This window comes from Leishmania braziliensis, chromosome 31 (genome assembly GCF_000002845.2).
Source record: "Leishmania braziliensis MHOM/BR/75/M2904 complete genome, chromosome 31".
NCBI classification, from domain to species: Eukaryota; Euglenozoa; class Kinetoplastea; order Trypanosomatida; family Trypanosomatidae; genus Leishmania; species Leishmania braziliensis.
In genome coordinates this window covers 292,210-310,555 of record NC_009323.2, presented here as the reverse complement: position 1 = coordinate 310,555, position 18,346 = coordinate 292,210, and the positions used below count along the sequence as shown (strand labels likewise).

The window sequence follows — 18,346 nt, the reverse complement described above, 5'->3', positions numbered from 1 at the left end:
GCGCGCTCATCTGATCCGAAATCGCTACATGTCGCAGCTTGTGCCGAAGCGGCGCTACATTATCATGGCGATCATCCTCGTGCTGCTCAACCTCTACCTGACCATCCAGACCGTGTGCGTGGCATACCTCGCCGCCGACATCACGCCAGGCAAGTTGCGCGGCATCGCAATCGGTGCGGTAATGATTGTACTGCTGGTCCTTGTGCTTGTGTTGCCGCTGGACAGCATTGATGGGCTGTCGGAGCAAGACAAACAGGTGATTGCGGAGGCGAAGGCGAAGGAGGAGGAGCTGCTCATGATGCAAGAGGAGCGCTATCGGGAGCGTCACCTTCAAGCACACGAAGCTCAGTGCGATAGTAATGCGACGCCAACAAAAGGGTCTGAACAACCGTCTCACTGCCCTGACGAGGTGGGACAGGAGGGCCTTTCATCGGATCGAGAGCCGTTCGTGGGTGGGGATCTTCCTGATAGTCCAGAGCGTTCTATAGCTGCACCTGCACACGGTGTCCAGAGACCTGCACAACCATCGCTGCGCTTAGACGGTGAGTGTGACGCGGATGCGAATGTGGAGAAGAGCGCTCTGATCGAGGTTATGGCGCCTGCGGAACCCGTTAGCGCGCACTCACCTAAAGCACCTCATCAGCGAAGTGAGCCCTTGCGGGAATCTCTCGGGCTTCCTCTGCACAAGCTCACAGGGACGGAGCGGCCGCTCGTCACGGTGTACATGCCCGACAGAACGAACGACTTGGGTGAAGAACCGCCATACTCGCACTGCAGCAGCCCCCTGTTCGAGGCACAACAGCAGCCTTTGAGGCGCTCTACTGGCGCTACACACGACGACGGCCACCACCACTCTGAGCCGCCGCAGAGCCGCCCGGAGGACTCTTTCTTCACTGTACATCTCGGAGGTGACTACAACAGTCTGCATGCCTCACTTAGCTGCACTCCTAGCTCTGACTCCGACCCTGAGCACGTTGAACTGCGATGCACGGCTCCGTCCACGTACAGTAACCCGCGTGTGGAGACGATCATGCTCTGCGGCGAAGTCTACGTCGTTCCGGTGTACCAGACCACCTTCCTGGAAAGCCTCACCTATCTTGATCTCTGGCTCATGTTCTACACCACGCTCTGCGTCTGGGGCATAGGCCTCGTCATGACCGCCAACTGGAACATTCAGATCATGGTGAAGGCACGCTACGGCGCCATGGAGCCGAAGCACTACATTCTCTTCGCTGCCATGTCTGGCGTATCCGTCGCTGGCGGCCGCGTATTCCTCGGCGTCTACGAGCGCGCGCTGCAGGTGCTGCGCGCGCGCGCTGGCACCGTGGTTGTCCCCACGCTCATCTACCCCGTCGCCTCCGTCGGTCTGTTCCTTGGCGTGCTCTTCTGGATTGCGCTTCCCGATGGGAAGGCGCTCATTCTCCCTTACATCCTCAGTGGGTTTTTCTACGGCGTGAGCACGAGCGCTACCTTCTACGTGCTAGGCACCATCTTCGACCGCGACATGGGTATGCACTACGGCTTCTGCTATCTTGGCGGCGCTCTCGGGTTCGTGCTGTGCTACTGGTGTGCGTGGTACCTCACGTACGAACGCGAGGCATCGCCATCAACGTTGGGCTACTGCGTTGGTGCGCGTCGCTGCATGAACCGCGCCGTTGGCATCTACCTCGCCCTCGCCTTCTCCTCCATCGCCTCTTCCTACCTTGTGCATCGTCGCTATTCGAAGCTGGTGCGCGGGAAGCTGGCGCAGCGTCGCGTCATTGTTCCGCGTATCAAGCGCGCATTAGTGGCGTCAGGGTTCTGTGAAAGCAGCGATGGAGTGAAGAAGAGTCGGAGTAACGGTATGGATGGAGCCTTCGGGGCGAATGAGTAGGGTGTGCCGGTGCGTGAGTACTCGCAATGTGCAAGAGATGGACGCTAGTGGGGGACGAGCCAGCCCACTAGGGCCAGAAGGCAGTAAATCTGGGTCGCAAAGGGGAGGGCCGCTGCGTTCGATCGTCGTTGGAACGATTTGGTTTGTGCTCGTCATGAGGGCACTCGTGTTGTATTTAAACTTTTTCCTCAGTAACACCCTTTTCTCCTAATTGTCCTTTCCATTATGTTTTTTTTTTTGCCTTTCGCTTCGACGCGTAGGTGTTCGAACCACGAGGCTGAGGGGTAAAGGTCAGTGGTGCGCAGCCGCGGGCGTTGGAGTCCAGACGCAACTCCCTTGTTTGAGCGGTGTTCTCCTTGACCGTGACACGTGTGCTTCTCCCGCTCCTGTTGCGCGTCCGCTTGCTGTTCTCCCGTGTTGGCGTCACTCAAAGCCTTTGCGGCAACCGCCCCCCCGCCCACTTTTCTGTGACTCATTTGTTCGCGAAGTGGCGACGCATGTCACAACCGCAAGACCAAATGATGCCGTACATTTGGATTGGCGTCGACGCATCGGCACTCCCTCGGCTGCTGCGCACCCTCGCGTTGTTTTGCTGGGTGGCTCTTCTTCTCCTAATGACTGACGTGAATTCTTTCTTTTCTGCTAGAGTAATCGTTTATTAAGAGAAGTCGGTGGACGCAAGGAGAGAGCGCGACTCGCGATTCATATGAATTGCCTGACGCATGCACTACTCGTAGATCACGATGACTCGATTTCCCCTTGTCCTCCATGTGCTCCCTATGTGAGGCATCCCTTTTTCCCCTTTAATTGCTGCCGCAAGCAGCTCATGCAAGATGGCTACGCCTCTACTGAGCTGCTTTTCTCAACAGTGCAGGATTACACACTGCGTGGGCTCCTTTTTTCGTTTTCTTTTTCTTTTTTTCCGGGTGCTTGGGTGTTCATGAAGCTTCTCTGTGTGGTATAAGCCCAGGGGCGTGTGTCTTTCATTATATGGCTGAGAAAGGCGGCTGGGCATTGTTTTCTCTCTGATAGTGGTGGTGGTGGTGGCGCTTTCCTCACCTCTTTCGTTGAGCTCGATGCCTTGCAGTGCTTTCTGTGTGTTTTTTTTTTTTTGGGGGGGGGTCTGTGAGTACAACTGTGCACAGGGAACGTGCATCTTCGAGCGGTGAGGAACAAATAATTTTGCACTGCTCTTCTCTATTCCCCCCTCTCTCTCGGCGCACGTTGTTTCACTCTTCTTCTGCGTTACTGTCAGAGCACTGGTGAACGCGCGCAGGTGGTGGAAGAAAGGGGTACACAATCAACGCTATGCGTCACCCATGAAGTGGAGCCCAGCAAGCAGCGGTGCGCTTACTTCAATGCGGTGTGGACACACATTCACCGAGAAAAAAGGAGCTGCAGCGAAGAGCACCGCGCGTGTGCACGAGTTCGCAGGTGCCAATGTATGAAGGACGCTGTTTTCTGCCCTATGTCACGGAAAACACTCAGCCTTTCTCTCAACAGCACTGCCACAGTAGAAGGGAATCACACGTGCCTGACAGGCCGCTTTAATGGCGGTAATGACGTCCTCTGCGGCTCTGGCGGGTTGTTGGGTGCGCCCTTTTCCTCCTCGTTTGTTTCCTTGCTAAGGCCCTTACTCGGGACATGGACCACTGGGGTGACTAGACAGGGGGCAAATTCGCGACAAGGCGGTGTTGACCTCCCTTGAAGTCGGAAGACAAGCCTGCATCAAGAGGTCCTGCCTTCTGATGAATTCAATGCGTGTTTTTCTCACTACAAAATGAACGCGTGGCACGTCTTCTTTTTTGCCTCCATTTGATGCCAAATTAACCCTACCGCTTTCCTCATGTTTTTCTTCCCTCCCCTTATCAATTTCAGCTGCATCTGGCTTATCCCTCCTCCCTCCCTCCCTCCCTCCCCTCTCCTCTACCACAACACTGAATCCACCACCATCTGGGTCAGGTGAAGCGACTCCTCAGGGACACAGGTGGCGTCGTGGGCCGTCATTCTATCGAAAATGAAAGCGGTCTTTCGGTGCGGGTCTTTTCGGGCGAGAGGGAGGCGAGAGCGTTGGAGCCGTTGGTGGGATTTGGGGCCGCATCTTCGTTTCTTCTTCGCCCTCCTCTTCTCTCTTTTTCAGCTCCCTCCCCTCCCTCGTTCATTTTCGTTCTTTATTTGTGTTTTTTTTTTTCCCCTGTCAACTTTGCTGCCCTCCCCCATCCCTTTCTCCCCTTCAGCGTTTTCGTTGCGTGCGCAGCTGCTCTACGTGTGGGTGTGGGTGTGTGCGTTGCTCTCTATGCACTTACACATGTTCTCTTTCTCTGTTCCGATGCACGTTGTGCTGCACCTCCGCTGCCGGCACATCTGCTTGTTTTTTTCCTTTTGGGGGGATTCTCCTCCACGTTTGTTTGAGGGAGAGCATTCGCGGCGCTGCCGTGCCCCGTGAGGGGGATGCTCAAACCAGTAGGTATCGCTGTGTGAGCGTCGGCGCCTCGCTTCCTCAGTGAAGGGGTACTAGTGCCCCAACACCGCGAAGAGGTGGCCTACATCATTTGGGGCGGCATCTCTCTCTCTCTCTCGTTCATTTTTTTTTGTCTTTCGCTGTTTGTTTTCCGTAATCCGAAGCGGAATAAGTTGACGTGGACGACGAGAAAGGCATCGCCGGAAAAAGAGGCCTTTCATCGGGCGATAACGGCGCTTCTTCTGTGCGTCCTTATTGGAGACTGCAGTTTCTGCGCGTGTCAGCTGCACCATCACCGAGGGAGAGAAGAAGAGAGGGACTTGTGGAGCCGTATAGCGCTTCTCAAAGCAACAAGATGGATTCTTTGCTTATCGCGCATGATGTCTGGCATTCCTTACCCTTTCCAGCCTCTCCCTGTAACTTTTTCCTCATTGGTGGTCATCGCCTGGCGCTGCACTCCCTCGCGCTCTTCACAATTCTGCCAACATCCTCTTCTGTGGAGCAAACCCGGTGTTCTGCCTATGCCACTGACTCCGTGCCACCTAGCCTTCTTCCTGCTTCACCATCTCGCACTGCCAGACTGACAGCTCTAACAGAAGACCCCCTACCGCAACGAAGCACATCTGCCATGTTGGGATAATCAGTTTACTCACTGCGTCATGAGCGCGGCTCTCACTTCTGCGTTTTGCATACACCATCGCACTAGGCCTCCCTGAGCAGGTCGGATGCACACACGGCCGAGCCCCCAACGGATGCATGGGACTTACTCACCCACATGTCTTTCCGCCGAAACGAAAAAAATCGACCTCGAATCCCCCGCTCTGGAGACCCTTTAGCCTCTTCCCAGGCCCCACTCCTTAGCATGTCACTTTGACACCGCTGTCTCTAGCCAGAATTAGCCCACTGAAGGGTTGTCAGGGGTCACAGCAGGAGGGGGAGGGGGGGGCGAATATTCAGCAGTTGGCCGCTCCAGCAGCCGTTAACCACCGTACGGAAAAGATGGCAACTCTGTCAAGGACGATCTAATGCTTCACTCAGTGACAATCGACAACCTGCGGCGCTTCCGCATCCTCTTCGCCGGTGTGATTCTCTCGATCAGCAGCTCGACGCAGGGGGTCCACTCCGTCTTTGGCGTACTGCACCTTCAGCAGGCGTACCAGTTCAACGCACGATCCATGACCATTGTCTACCTCAGCGGCGTCTCCGTCGGCCTGTTCACCCTGCCGTTCGGCGCGCTGTACGACTGGTTCGGGCCGCGCGTGGTGGTGGCGCTCGGCAGCGTCATTGCGGCGCTCGGCCACCTGCTCTTCGCCCTCACCTTTGGCGGTCACATCCCGCCCACGGTGTTGAACTGCGCCGTGTTCTACGCCATGATGTGCTGGGGCTGCTACGCGCTGAACGTGGCCGTGCTGCCCGCGGTGCTGACGCACATGCCGCGCGACCGCGGCCAGCCGACGGGGCTGCTGCAGACGTTCACGGGGCTTGGTGCGTCTGTCTTTGCGTGCCTGTTCCGCGGCTTCTTCAAGGACAACTTCGCGCACCTCATGTGGTTCATGTTCGCGGTGACACTTGCCGCCGGTGCTGGTGGAGTAACCGAACGAGAGGAATTGTGTACGCCCTTTCCCTCCAGCCCACTTGAATCTTTGAGCATGACCCACTGTACGGCACTCGGCACCGTTGCCCCTTCATGCCTGTTTTGCTTCCTACTTACCCCTTCATTTCCATTCTCTCGCATTCTCACCTCTCCTGCTTTACCCCTTTGCTTTCGGTGGCATTTCCTGGCTCTGGCGTATTCGAAACTGTGACTGGCGTAGTGTAGGACACCTTCCGTGTGGAGCGCCTTGGACCCATTTTAAGCGACGAAGTTAGAAGAGCAGCGGTCACTTGGAAAGGGCCGGAGTGTTGTGCTACCGTGTCTGCTTCTCTGCCCTTCACACAAGGTGTAGCGCGATCGGGCATCGTGTTTGCTTGTATTATTCCGTTCACTTTGTCTTCGCCGGCTCCCTCGCACGGAGGCGCACGTACACGTACACCCCACCGTGTCATTTTTTTCTTTTGCATGTCTCTTGAGTAAGCGCTCCTTGACAGCCAAGCGATAACGCCTACACGCGCGTGTGGGTCGCACCCAACACACCGGCGCAGATTTCGTCTCTGGTTTCCTCCTTTATCTGCTGTTGTCGATTTGAAGACACAATGGAGAGTGGTGCGTCGAAATTGTACTCACACAGCGGCATGACGGTGACGTTACATGAGGGGCCTGCGCTGGAGGTAGTTTCGCGCACCTCTGAGCCTTCCTATCCTACCTTCAATGGCAGCTTTGACGCGTGGAAGGTGGTGCCGCATCTGAATCTCTACGGCGGCTTTGATGCCAGTCTTACAAGCGCCACCACACCCGATGGCGGAGCTTCCCTCCTTGCACCAGTGAAGCCTCAGCAGCGGAGACAACAACGATCGTACCGACTGGTGACTCCTCCTTCATGCAATGAGGAGACGCTGAGCGACACCGACACAGAGGTACACTGGCATCGACCACCACTACAGTCAGTGCTCACTCCACCCGCCGTCTCGAAGATAGAGCCGACGACACCCAAGACGAAGGCCACACACAGCAGCAACGGCGGCAGCACAGACGTCGAGGAGAAGAACAAAAAAGAGGAATACAGGGATTAACTGAATGCATTGTCGACTCCTGGCGGGGCATGCCCTACCAGTCTGTTCCCTACTGCCTTCCAGCTCCCGGCATAGCCCTCCATCCCCCCAAAGCGCGACCACAAACGCTAATGCCAGCAAGAGAAAGGCGCTACGGTGAGGCAGTAGCTACTTGGCTTGTGCTCTGCGAATGTAGCGCCAAGAGGCATCGAGTGACTTGGGTACTTACTCGCGCGGCCATGCCGATCTTTCTATTTCGCTTTTTCGATCCTTCTCCCCTTCAGCTGTGTATTTTGCGCCTGCCTTTCGGTCTCTCACGACTCCCTGCTGCGCTGTGTGTGTCCTATTCAGTCAAGTGCACAGCCGGATGCGCTTATCCCTAAACTCGCGCAGTGAGAGGATCCCTGAAGTGCTGCGCAGCGTGTTAACTCTGTTGAGCCTCGTCCTCGAGTTCTCCTGTCTTGCTTCCCTCACGAGCACCTCTTTTTTCTGTTTCTTCCTTTCTTATTCCCCTCTCGCATATGCAGGCGTGCGTCATGGGTCGGGCCAGCGCACGGCATTGTGCCGTGCGTTTCTGCAAGGAAGGGATACGCTGTCGTGTTTTCGTGAGTTAGCCAGAGCCGTGAACTTCCTGATGGTGGTGAGGAGGAGGAAAATGGGGATCTGGAATAGCCGCTAAGAGGCCTATTATGGGAGTCCGCCACACCTCGCACTCGCCTTTAACACCGACACACACGCACACGCATATTCTCTCTGTTTATCTGGTCGGTGGATGCAAGACTCGTCCTCCTATGCACTCTGGCCTCTTTTGGACCCCACACCCATCGCCCCCGCATTTGCCTCGTGTGTTGGAGCCGTAACCTCCCGCAACTACGTTGTGAGTAGAATTTCCCATCCAAATACAAAAAGGGGGGCAGCCGTCGGATCAGCTCCTGGGGCATTCCATAATGTATATAAAGTGACCCCGACCCACCCCCTCCCCTGAGGACCAGGTGCAGCCTTTAAAAGTATTTCCTCTGCACCCCCCTCCCCCCATCTGTGCGAGGAGATGTTTGCCTGCGTGTGTGTGTGTGTGTGTGTGTGTGTGTGTGTGTGTGGATGCCCCACCCTCTGGCGCGCCTCTTACCACTTTTTCTTTCCTTCCCCGTTTTCGCGTAGAAACAGCAGCCCAAATATTTCTGTTTTGTTTTTTCCTCTTGTGGGTGCCGCCTTCCTCGTGTTTTCGCTGTTGCCATCGTCGAGTTGTGATGCCGCGTCTTTGTCTCCCCCCTGCGACTTCTGCGTGAGTGTCGAGCACGGCGCATACCTACGTGGGGCTCGGTGTGTGTGTGTGTGTGTGTGTGTGTGTGTGTGTGTGTGTGTGTGTGTGTGTGTGTGTGTGTGTGTGTGTGCGTAGCTGTTTCTTCACTTGCCACTCGCAAGGTATCTTGCGTCAGCGGCTGTGGTAGCAACCTTCGTTATCCCCTTACGAAGTGGCGAGGCACGCACATTCAAGGGAAAACCACTGTTTGTACGGGCTGTCTCCCCCCCCTCACTCACTCACTCACTCACTCACCCACACCCCCCTTATTCCTCTCATTCTTCCTTTTTTTCACCTCTCTAGCGGTGCCACGCGTTTTTCAGTTTCCTTCAGTGGTCGGAAAGATGCCTCTTCCTTCGATTTTATGTATGCAGTGTGGGCGTTCGTCCGAGTCTCATGCAATCACTGTTCTATGTTAGCCAGCTCAAGTCTATGAGCAATCACTTGGCTCGTTCGTTTCTTTTCCTTAACGTCATCCGCACTGCTTTCCTCTGGCCGGCCTTGTGTATCCGCATTCTTTCGGAGCTGAAGCGCTATGAAGGCAGCCGCCTCCTCCGCCTATTCTCTCCGCGTTCTCCCCTCTTCTCTCTGCTGGACGGATTCGTTGGTTTCTTGTTGCTGTCACTGTCGCGTTTCTCCACCTCTCTGCCAACACCTGACAGCGACCCCTATGGAAGAGCCTCTGCAGCGCTGTTGTGCGTGCCGCATGAAGCGGCGGGAAGGACCGGCCACATGTACAATATGAGCGTCCTTAAGTGCACCGCCATCAATGGCGCAGCACTGAGGAGTTTTTGTTGGCATAGAAGAATGGACGCGAACGATCTCGACGCCTTGAACCCCCCTCCCCCGCGTCAGGCTTGACGGAGCCTCTTTTGGCGCCTCATCGCTTTCTTCTTTCCCTTTTGGATTTTTGCTCATCTCCGCCATTTTTTTCTTCCCTTTTTTTTTTTGCGATGATCTTCAGCGTTCTGCTCTTCCCCCCTCTGCAGGCGCTGCTCAACACCACCATCGATGTGCGGATCGGTGCTCGCGTGTGGGCCCATTGGCCTCGGTCCACCTCTCAACGGCGCCGCCTCTTCGAAACAAACGCCTACGAAAAGCACCGGCTGTCTCCCTGTAGTACATTTGCCTTGAGTCCTCATATAACACAGCAAGCGGGTGCTGGCTGGCGATTAGCGAAAGTCGCCCGCAGCGCACAGTCTCTTTTGCTTTGTCTGTTTGTTCCCTCTTAAACTTTCGTCCTGTGCTCCCCCTTATCTCCCCCGTAATGACGGTGGCCGCCTTCTTTCTGGCGCGGCTGCGGGCTGTTTGGGTGAGATGGGCTGGCACTGCACCGGTGCGCGTCGCGGTCATGCCGACGCTCGCAGGCGCCCACTACGCATCGCGCCGACGCACGGAGAGACCCCACCTGACGCGTGCCCCACGCTACTGAAATGCGAGTACTGCGCGCGCGCTGCCGGCGATGGCTGGTGTGGTACACCACATTCAGGCAGGGGGCATCGAGGGGCCAGGGGAGCGCGAGTGGTTGGCGTGAAGGGCTCGAGGACATGCACGCGGGTCGGCGCCACCGTGGATGTGTGCAGGGCACGTGGCATCTCCCCCGCCAGCCCACCGGCCTGACGGGGCGCCGATGCCGGATGCACGACGAGCACAGCGCGGACCGCTCCATCGCGTCGTCCAGACTCCCGTGTGACGGGCCCCCAGGCCACATTGCGGGGTGCCGTGGCCTGCAGCGACTGGGGGCGGTGCATGGCGCGCCGGCGGGGTGCGGGGTGTCGGAGGCCCTAGCACGGTCCGCTGAACACAGTCCGCGCGGGCCAGGGCATGCAGCGAACCTGGGTCGTTTTGGCAGCTGTTGTGCAGCAGGCGTGTGTGTGGGAAGGTCGGGGGGCGCCCGGCAGACGCGTGTCCCGGCTGGACGGCCGATGGCATGGTCCCGACGGCCCGGGCGAAGCCGCATGCGGGTGTGGGCTGGTGGGCGGTGGCTGTGTGCACCTGCGGCTGCGGGCGTGTAGGGTGTGCAATGGTGGCAGCGAGTGAGAAAGTGGCCAATATGCGCATGCCGAGGGATGGGCGCGCATTGGGGAGGAGGGGGAAAACAGTGCGTATTTTGTGTGTGACAGGCTTTCTTGCTCTCTCTCGAGGAGGTGGTGTGCCCCAACGAAGAGTCTGGTCTTCAATATATCGTCTCTCTGCTTGTCGCTTAGTTGCAGTTGAGGACTGGTGATGGCCGTCGTGCTGTCGACGATGCTGTAGCGCAATCTATCGTGTGAGACGAAAGGGAAGCGATGCGTCTTCGTGTTTACTTGTGGGGCAGCACCATGCCTTGGAGGCACTGTAGTGAATGAGTGAATTGTCTTGCGGTAATGCCAATGGAAGCGTGGCGCGCGAGTAGGTCGCCAGCCTTACCACACTAACAGAGCTCACGTGCCCCAATGTGTCCTATGCATCTTTTGGAAAAGTGAAATGAGAGCGAAAACAGCAGCACACCTTCTTAGAAGACCGGTAGTGGAGCGGCATTGCATCTCCAACGAGTGACATGGGGTCTCGCTTTCTGCTTCTCCGCTGTCAATTACATTCCGCTCTGTCCATATGTGATGTCTTTCTGTGTCGCTTTCGCCCCTGCCGCCTCGCCTTCGCTGTGAAGTTCGCTCCGCCTACTCAATGGACACCGTCGAAAGAGGCTCTACGACTTTGTGCACACGCAGTCGTCTCAGCTCCGTGTGGGAGAAACAATCAGCGGCCATCTTTTTATGGCCCATTCTGCTACACGTTCCCTTTCGTCATCGAGTGTGTTGCTCACTCCGGGGGGGGGTCGTAGATGGGGTGTGCTGTACTGTTCCTTCTTCCTACTGCTTTGCCCCTTATCTACCTCCTACGCCTCGTCTCCTCAGCTCTTTCCAGATGTTCTCACGCCGTTATCGAGATCCCCTCTCGGTGGTCGGCGCCAGCACGCATGCCGCTCACCAGTTACCTGCGCTCTGCAGCTCGATACGTACCATGTCTCGATTTTCAGCAAACTCCTTCTCTACCTTTGCGACTCCCAGCCCATCAGCATCTCCTCAAGCACTTGCTGCTCCGCAGAGTGCGTGGGCACAGAGATGGTTGGCTGTGCAGTCTCTAGTAGCCATAGCACCAAGCTACTTCTCATCCGCGCTTCAGTCGCGCTACACCCGCGTGCCTGTCACCGAAGCACAGCCCCAACAGGCCTCTAGCACGTCAAACTCGCTCTCAGACGTAATGGCGACCATTTGGCGCCTCTCCTATGCGGACCGGCTGCACCGCCATCTCCGTGTGCCTCCTCACCTGGAAGACAGCCAGAAGCTTGACGCTCTCCTTCACACCCTTTGTCGGCGGCCCACCCGCAGCGTCTCGAGCACGGCCTGTCATAGGTGGGGTGTCCTACTGAGCAAGAGCAACGATAGCAAAGGAAGCGGCGGCAGTGGCAGGGACAGCAGCAGAGGTGAGGACGATGGGGCAGGAGAAGAGGGGGAGGACAAGCCGGAGGACTGGATCGTGCCACGCACCTGCCTCTTTGTCATCACCATGATTGCTATTACGGCAGTGTTGTATCAACTGGCGCAGCCGAGCGGCACGCACACGGGCTGGGCCTCGTTGAACAAGCACGCGGGTGAGATCAAGGCGGCGGTGCTGTACGACAACTACCTGCAGGTGTACATGGATGACGCCAAGGTGTACCTGGGACTTCTCAACGACCAGGACACGCAGCGCCACATGGACGAGCTGGCGGATAACTACCGCGCTGCTCGACTGCAGGCGGTGGAGACGCAGCAGCGGCAGAGTGAGAAGACCCACACAGACGACGAAGAGCAGGAGCACGGCAACAAGCTGCCCACGGCCGTCGACAGACCTGTAGAGCTTGAGGTGACCCGGAAGGGTCGACCATATGCCGAGACGGCACTAGTTGGGGTCGGTGCCTTTGCTTGGGTGGTGCCGTTTATCTTCTTCCCGGTGTTTGTCATGTTCCTCTCGCAGTACATCGGCAAGTCGATGAGCTACGCAGTGGAGGCGACGAAGGGGAGGACGAAGACGAAGGAAATGGCCTTCCGCGTCGAGACAGCTTCGAACACGCGCTTCCGCGACATTGCTGGGATGAGGGAGCCGAAGAAGGAGATCACCGAGATTGTGGACTTCCTGCGCCACCCGGAGCGATACACGAAGCTAGGCGCGAAGATCCCCACCGGCGCCATCCTGCTCGGACCACCCGGCACTGGCAAGACACTGCTCGCGAAGGCTGTGGCAGGGGAGAGCGGGGTCGGCTTTATCCCGGCGATCGGCTCTGACTTCGTCGAGCTCTACGTCGGCATGGGTGCGCTGCGGGTGCGGCAGCTGTTCAAAGAGGCGCGCAAGCAGCGATGCATCGTTTACATCGACGAGATCGATGCGATAGGCCTGAAGCGGCAGGGGGCAGGTCATGGAGAGAAGCAGGAACAGGAGCAGACCCTAAACGAACTGCTCACTCAGCTGGACGGCTTCAGCACCGGGCGACGCGGCGATGTGATGGTGCTGGCCTCCAGCAACGTGGCGCAGGAGGCGTTGGACCCGGCCCTAATCCGTCCAGGCCGCTTTGACCGCATCATTCACGTCGACACGCCAGTAATCTCCGAGCGCATCGACATCTTCAAAGTCCACCTCAGCAAACTGAAGCTCACCTCTGATGACGCTCACGGCGACTCAGCTGCGGCAACAACAGCAACGGCAGCAGCAGCGGAGGGAGACGCTGCAGGTGTTGGTGCTTCAGCTGAGCCGCCATTAGCGGTGCCGGCTTCCACGGAGACAAGTCTCGTTCTGTCGCAGGTGAAGACAGAGAAGGAGGGTGAGACTGAGGAGGAGGACGCAGAAAAGAGCGGGAGTAGCGCAGCAGTGCCAAGGGAGGCCAAGAGAATCCCCTCCGGCACCCACAGCAGCAGCGCTCACGAGTTCGACTTCCGTTCCCTTCTCATGCAGAAGTCTGAGAGGGAGCGAGCGTTGATTGACGCATACGCGCAACGCATGAGCAACCTCTGCCCAGGCTTCGTTGGTGCCGACATCGCGAATGTCTGCAACGAAGCCGCCATCCTTGCCGCGCGGGAAAGGGCCCCCCACGTTGACATTAGCCACCTTGAGCGCTCGATTGACCGCGTGCTCGCCGGAATTGAGCACCGCAGCCGTACGCTCTCCGATTTCGAAAAGAATGTCGTTGCGCACCACGAGGCGGGTCACGCGGTGGCCGGCTGGTTTCTCAACCGCGCCGATCCACTAATGAAGGTGTCCATTGTGCCACGCGGCGGATCCGCGCTGGGCTACGCGCAGTATCTGCCCAACGAGAACTTCACCCGCACGGCGAAGGAGATTCGCGACTCGATCAGCGTGACGCTCGGCGGACGAGCGGCGGAGGAGATCTTCTTCAATCATCTCTCCACCGGCGCCTCGGACGACCTCCGCAAGGTAGGGCGGTTGGCTTATCAGTACATCTCGTCTTTCGCCCCCGGCTCCGTGTATCCGCCCCCTGGCAGCAGCAGCACCCGCCTGGTGAAGCCGTTTGGCGTGGACAAGGCAAACGATTTTGACCGTCGTGCAAAAAAGGTAGTGGACGAAGTCTACGCTGATACGCTGGCGCTGCTGACGAAGCACAAGGACGACATGAAGAAGTTGGCTGACCATCTGCTGAAGCACGAGCTGCTCACCTACGCGGACGTCGTGCACTACCTCGGCGAGCGCACCACTCGGCAGAGCGACAAAAAGAAAGGTGTCTAGTCAGAGGACCCAATACGGATAGTTTTGGGGGACTGGTCGGTGACTAATGGATCAAGATGGTGAGGATGTGGGGCCTTCGGGTGTGATGCTGCACTGTGTTGTGCATAGTGGTTAATGCTGTGGTGATGGTCTATGGGGAGCGATGCGAGAAGGGGAGGTTTTTTGCTCACACTATGAAGGTTCACTACTGACGTCAGCCTCTCCGTCTGTTCGCTTATTTGGTACAAATGTGAGTGCATGGCAAACTACAGCGCTTTGAAAATCTACACGTTCGCGAAATCCTGGTGGCACCGAATGAGTCGAGAGAGAGAGGCAGCAGCAGCAGCACCGTTCGGCAAGGCACCGATCCTGCCCCAAAGCACTTACACGAGGCATTCATGTCTGCCTCGGCGAGTGTAAGTGCGCGTGCCTCTGTGTCTCTTTCTTTCCCTCTATTCACCGATACATTATGGGGGTTGCTGGTGGGGTTTCCATCGTGGGGCAACAGTCCACTCAAGCTGAAAAAGGAAGCGGTGCTTTTCTTACTCATCGAATTCCCCCCACACCGCTTTGCCTTTCAACTCTCGTTCACTTCTCTGCTCGTGTGCAATAGACACACGTAGTTTGTTGCTTCAGACACACACGCACAACCGCCATGCAGCAGCCGTGCAGCGACATGGACGACGCGACAGGCGAGGCGTACGTGGACATCCGAGTGTGCGACCTCCTCGTCCAGCAGGGCAACATGCCAAAGGGGCTGGACAGCGGCTTCCAGATTGACGGGTTGTACGTCGTGCTTCGTTGTCATGAAGAGGTTCGCCGCACCAGCTGTCTGTGGACCTCTGTCTCTGGTGCATCCGCGAAGGAGAGGCAAAGCTCAGACATGCCGCCCGATGCTGCTTCGGGTACGCACGAAGAGCAGAATGAAGATGATTTGGTGTGGAACGAGATGTTTCGCTTTGTCGTTCCCCCAGCACTGCAACCGATCGCTCCTGTTGCCACACCACTTGGTCCGCACTCCCCGCCCTCCGCGCACGGCGGAGATTCTCAGGGAGGGTTCTGTACCCCCTACACCCCTCCATTTCATCCGAGTGGCAGCAGTAACGGCGCCGATGGCAGAGCGCGTGGCCTACCCTATGGCGCCGCACTGCCCATGTGCACGTCAGCAGCTGGTGGAATAAGGGGACCTGACAGTAGCGGATTTGCTCTCTCCTACTCGCCACCGCCTTCCTTCCTTGCCATCCCGACCTCCCCACTGCGCAGTGCGGTCGCGCAGCCGCAGCCTTCAGGGGGTGGCAATAGCTCAAGAGCCACTGAGGCTGGGGTGGGGAACTCCCCTTCCCATTACCCTTCCATTGAGCTTGAACTGTGGCGCAGCACCCCGCTCTCGGAGAATCTGCTAGGCTGCTACACCTACCATCTCCCCATAGAGCTGATGCAAGGCGGATATGACCTCAGCACCCTCGACGCGGTGGTGGAGCGGGTGGTTCTGCTGCGTACCAAGGAGGCGCCGAGTATAATGGGCAACCTCTATGGATGGAGCGAGCATCGGCTTAGTCTGCGGCTGCGGGTGCAAGCGGTGGGACTGGCGCCTCTGATGGCTGCATGGTCGCCACAACAAGGTAGCAAGGCAATGCCGATTACGGCAGCAAATATGACCGGCAGCGGTGCTTACCCTGGGCCCTTCTCAGCGGGTATGCCAGATGGCACTGTGGCCAGCGCGTCACCGTACGCGGCAGCCAGCGTCTACGGCACAACCTTTGGCACGCTGAATCCGGTACTGGCAAACCTCCTCGCCCCCCTTGGTGTGTCCATGGGGGGAAGCGCTGTGCAGCACGTGCCACCCGGTGGGATGATGTCGATTTCTGGAGGCATAGGCGGTGATCATCTGCAGAAGCCCGGGGAGCCGCCTTTCTTATCCATGCTCCCTCCATTCCAAACCGCCGCCCCTGTGGGGGGCAGGCTGTTTCACCCACATCTTCCCGGGGTGCCATCAGCGACTCCCCAGTCCCCTGATCAAGGCATCCTTGGCGATGGAGACTTGACGTGGCAATCGAGCACCACTCAGCCGACTGTGTACTCTCCGTATGGATTGCCGCAGAAACGCTAGTAGGAGCCCAAAGACGAGGCTTGGGGGATGGAACTGGCGAACGAGTGGGAAGCTGTCCCTCGACTCAGACCGGAAGAAATGTCCTCACAGCGGCGGCGGCAGAGGGAGGGGTTCCGCTGAGTTGCATGCACACTTCTTCTCTCGTGCTCTTGTTGGACTGGTATGCTGGATTGCACGGACGAGGACACTACTGAGCCCGTGCCATCTACCCACTCTTTCTGGCGTGTTGATCTCCCCCTTTCTCTCTATCAGAGGTGATGCCCTGGTGACGAGGCACACCTTAGCGCGCGGTATCGCAGTATCCAGCGCCCCCACTCTGAGTGAGGAAGAGCCAGGCAGTTTCCCTATCGATGCTGACACAGACCCAGCTCTGGTGATGACAAGCGCAGGTACCTACAACGTAGAGGAGGTCACAGCGACGCATCGCTGCGGATGTCGGCGGTCGAGTCCTGGATGGCGCTGTGTCTGGGGTGGGCTGGGATAGAGCACATGTTTGTATCATGCATGTGATGGGCATAGTATCAATGTGACTGGTGCGTAACTCACTCGGCCCTCGCTGCCTACTGGCGAGGGGCCTGAATGCCACATCATGAGGAATGCACCAGGTGCCGACCGGCATAATGGGCGCGACGGTGAGGGTGACTTGCGAAGCGGTGGGCCGGTGGGTAGAGCTTGAGACATAAGTCCTGTTCAGATGACTGAGTGAGAATATCGGTAACGCGCGTCTCTACGGTTGTTTCTTACCACGGGATGGGCTTGTCACAGGCGTTGAGTGTCGTTGAACTGATGTTGTATGGCGGAGGATATGCACCGTGACAATGGGAGGTATGTGATAGGCCCACCCACCCACCCACACCCACATACGCACACACCCACCGCTCCCTCTCTCTCTCTCTCGAGCACAAATAGGGGGGGGCGCATGCCGCCTTGGCATGTCTACTTCCCTCACGTTTTGGTATTGGCAAGACTTTCTGGGCCGCCCCCTCGCTCGAGACTCCAACTCCTATGCGGGCCTCGTGTGTTTACCCGTCTTTCCTCTCCTCTCCTCTCTTCCCCCCCCTTTCCTCGCCCGCACGAACTCTCTGTTGTTGTTGCTGCGAAGGGGACTCTCTGTGGCGTTGCTCTTCATTCTCGTTCCCTCCACAGCTTCGCTCTTCACTACGTGCTACCTGGGCGCCACTGTGTAGTCATTGTCCCCCGCTGAGCGATCCCTGTTCCCCTTTCGTACATCTCCTGACTCGTTTGTACTACTCCCACCGCACAGTATGGGCAGGGTTGAGCTGACGGTGTGTGCAGCGCGAAGGCTGCACGACTGCCAGCTGATTGGCCTGCCGGACCCCTTTGTGCGACTCACCATGGGTGAAAAGAGGTACAAGACGCAGGTGGTGAAGAACGACCTCAACCCGGAGTGGAACGAGACGTTTCGCTTTCAAATCGCGGACGAAATGAGCGACCAAATTCGCCTGGAGGTGTGGAACAAGGGCACGTACAACGATGACCTCATGGGGTACTACACGCTGTCCCTCGGCGGCCTCACAAAGGGCGTTGTGAAGGACCAGTGGCACATGCTGGAAAAGTCCAAGACACAGGCAGAGCTGCATGTGCGCCTGTTGGCGGTCGACTTTGGTTCGATTCCCAAGCCGGAAGAGATGCGGATGGTGACAACAGATATCAACCGCGATCCGATAAAGCGCGCAATGGAGGACGGCACGTGGCATCCTGGGCAGAAGAGCGCACCACCGCCGACCGGTCCGCCGCAGTCCCAGCAGCAGCAACCACAGACCCAAGGAGTGCAATACGTCTCCACGTCGCCACAGCAAGTTCAGTATGTTGCACAGCCGCAGCCCGTGCAGTATGTACCTCTTCCCCTTCAATACGCCCAGCCGCAACCGCTGCCAGGCTACTATCAGCCCTACCCGCCCCCGCAGCAGCTGGGCTACTACCCACTCGGCCCCCTGCCACCGCAGCAGCCTGCCTATTATCAGCAAGTGCCACCACCGGGCCAGCAAGGATACTATGCGCAGCCGCCTCCACAAGGCTACGCACCACAGCCGTACTATCACTATTAGCCCCCAGCGATATGGTCAGGGATAAGCACCTCAATGTGGTAGAAGTGGTATCAGCGGCATTTGGCCGCTAGAAGCACAGCGCGACAGACAACGAGGAGGGGGGAGGATAAAGGAGTGGGAAGAGAAGCTGCAGACGAACGGCGAGTAT

General features: G+C 57.7%; 6 protein-coding genes across 6 annotated transcripts; all 6 read left to right on the top strand.

Annotated features, from left to right (window-relative positions):
- Position 1: 1 nt before the first annotated feature.
- Positions 2-1,873, top strand: LBRM_31_0900 (conserved hypothetical protein; the record flags this gene model as incomplete). The annotated part of the gene is made up of 1 exon (XM_001567038.1): positions 2-1,873. A coding segment is annotated over one exon (1,872 nt), but the record flags the coding sequence as incomplete, so codon positions are not given.
- Positions 1,874-5,359: 3,486 nt separating this feature from the next.
- On the top strand, positions 5,360-6,139 carry LBRM_31_0890 (conserved hypothetical protein; the record flags this gene model as incomplete). The annotated part of the gene is made up of 1 exon (XM_001567037.1): positions 5,360-6,139. The coding sequence occupies one exon, from the start codon at positions 5,360-5,362 to the stop codon at positions 6,137-6,139; it is 780 nt and encodes a 259-aa protein (XP_001567087.1).
- Positions 6,140-6,527: 388 nt separating this feature from the next.
- LBRM_31_0880 (hypothetical protein, unknown function) lies at positions 6,528-7,004 on the top strand (the record flags this gene model as incomplete). Its single annotated transcript, XM_001567036.1, has 1 exon — positions 6,528-7,004. One exon carries the CDS (start codon positions 6,528-6,530, stop codon positions 7,002-7,004), a length of 477 nt encoding a protein of 158 aa, XP_001567086.1.
- A 3,943-nt stretch (positions 7,005-10,947) lies between these two features.
- Positions 10,948-14,040, top strand: LBRM_31_0870 (putative ATP-dependent zinc metallopeptidase; the record flags this gene model as incomplete). The annotated part of the gene is made up of 1 exon (XM_001567035.2): positions 10,948-14,040. One exon carries the CDS (start codon positions 10,948-10,950, stop codon positions 14,038-14,040), a length of 3,093 nt encoding a protein of 1,030 aa, XP_001567085.1.
- Positions 14,041-14,674: 634 nt separating this feature from the next.
- Positions 14,675-16,129, top strand: LBRM_31_0860 (conserved hypothetical protein; the record flags this gene model as incomplete). The annotated part of the gene is made up of 1 exon (XM_001567034.1): positions 14,675-16,129. The coding sequence occupies one exon, from the start codon at positions 14,675-14,677 to the stop codon at positions 16,127-16,129; it is 1,455 nt and encodes a 484-aa protein (XP_001567084.1).
- Positions 16,130-17,394: 1,265 nt separating this feature from the next.
- LBRM_31_0850 (conserved hypothetical protein) lies at positions 17,395-18,198 on the top strand (the record flags this gene model as incomplete). Its single annotated transcript, XM_001567033.1, has 1 exon — positions 17,395-18,198. The coding sequence occupies one exon, from the start codon at positions 17,395-17,397 to the stop codon at positions 18,196-18,198; it is 804 nt and encodes a 267-aa protein (XP_001567083.1).
- Between the last annotated feature and the right edge of the window lie 148 nt (positions 18,199-18,346).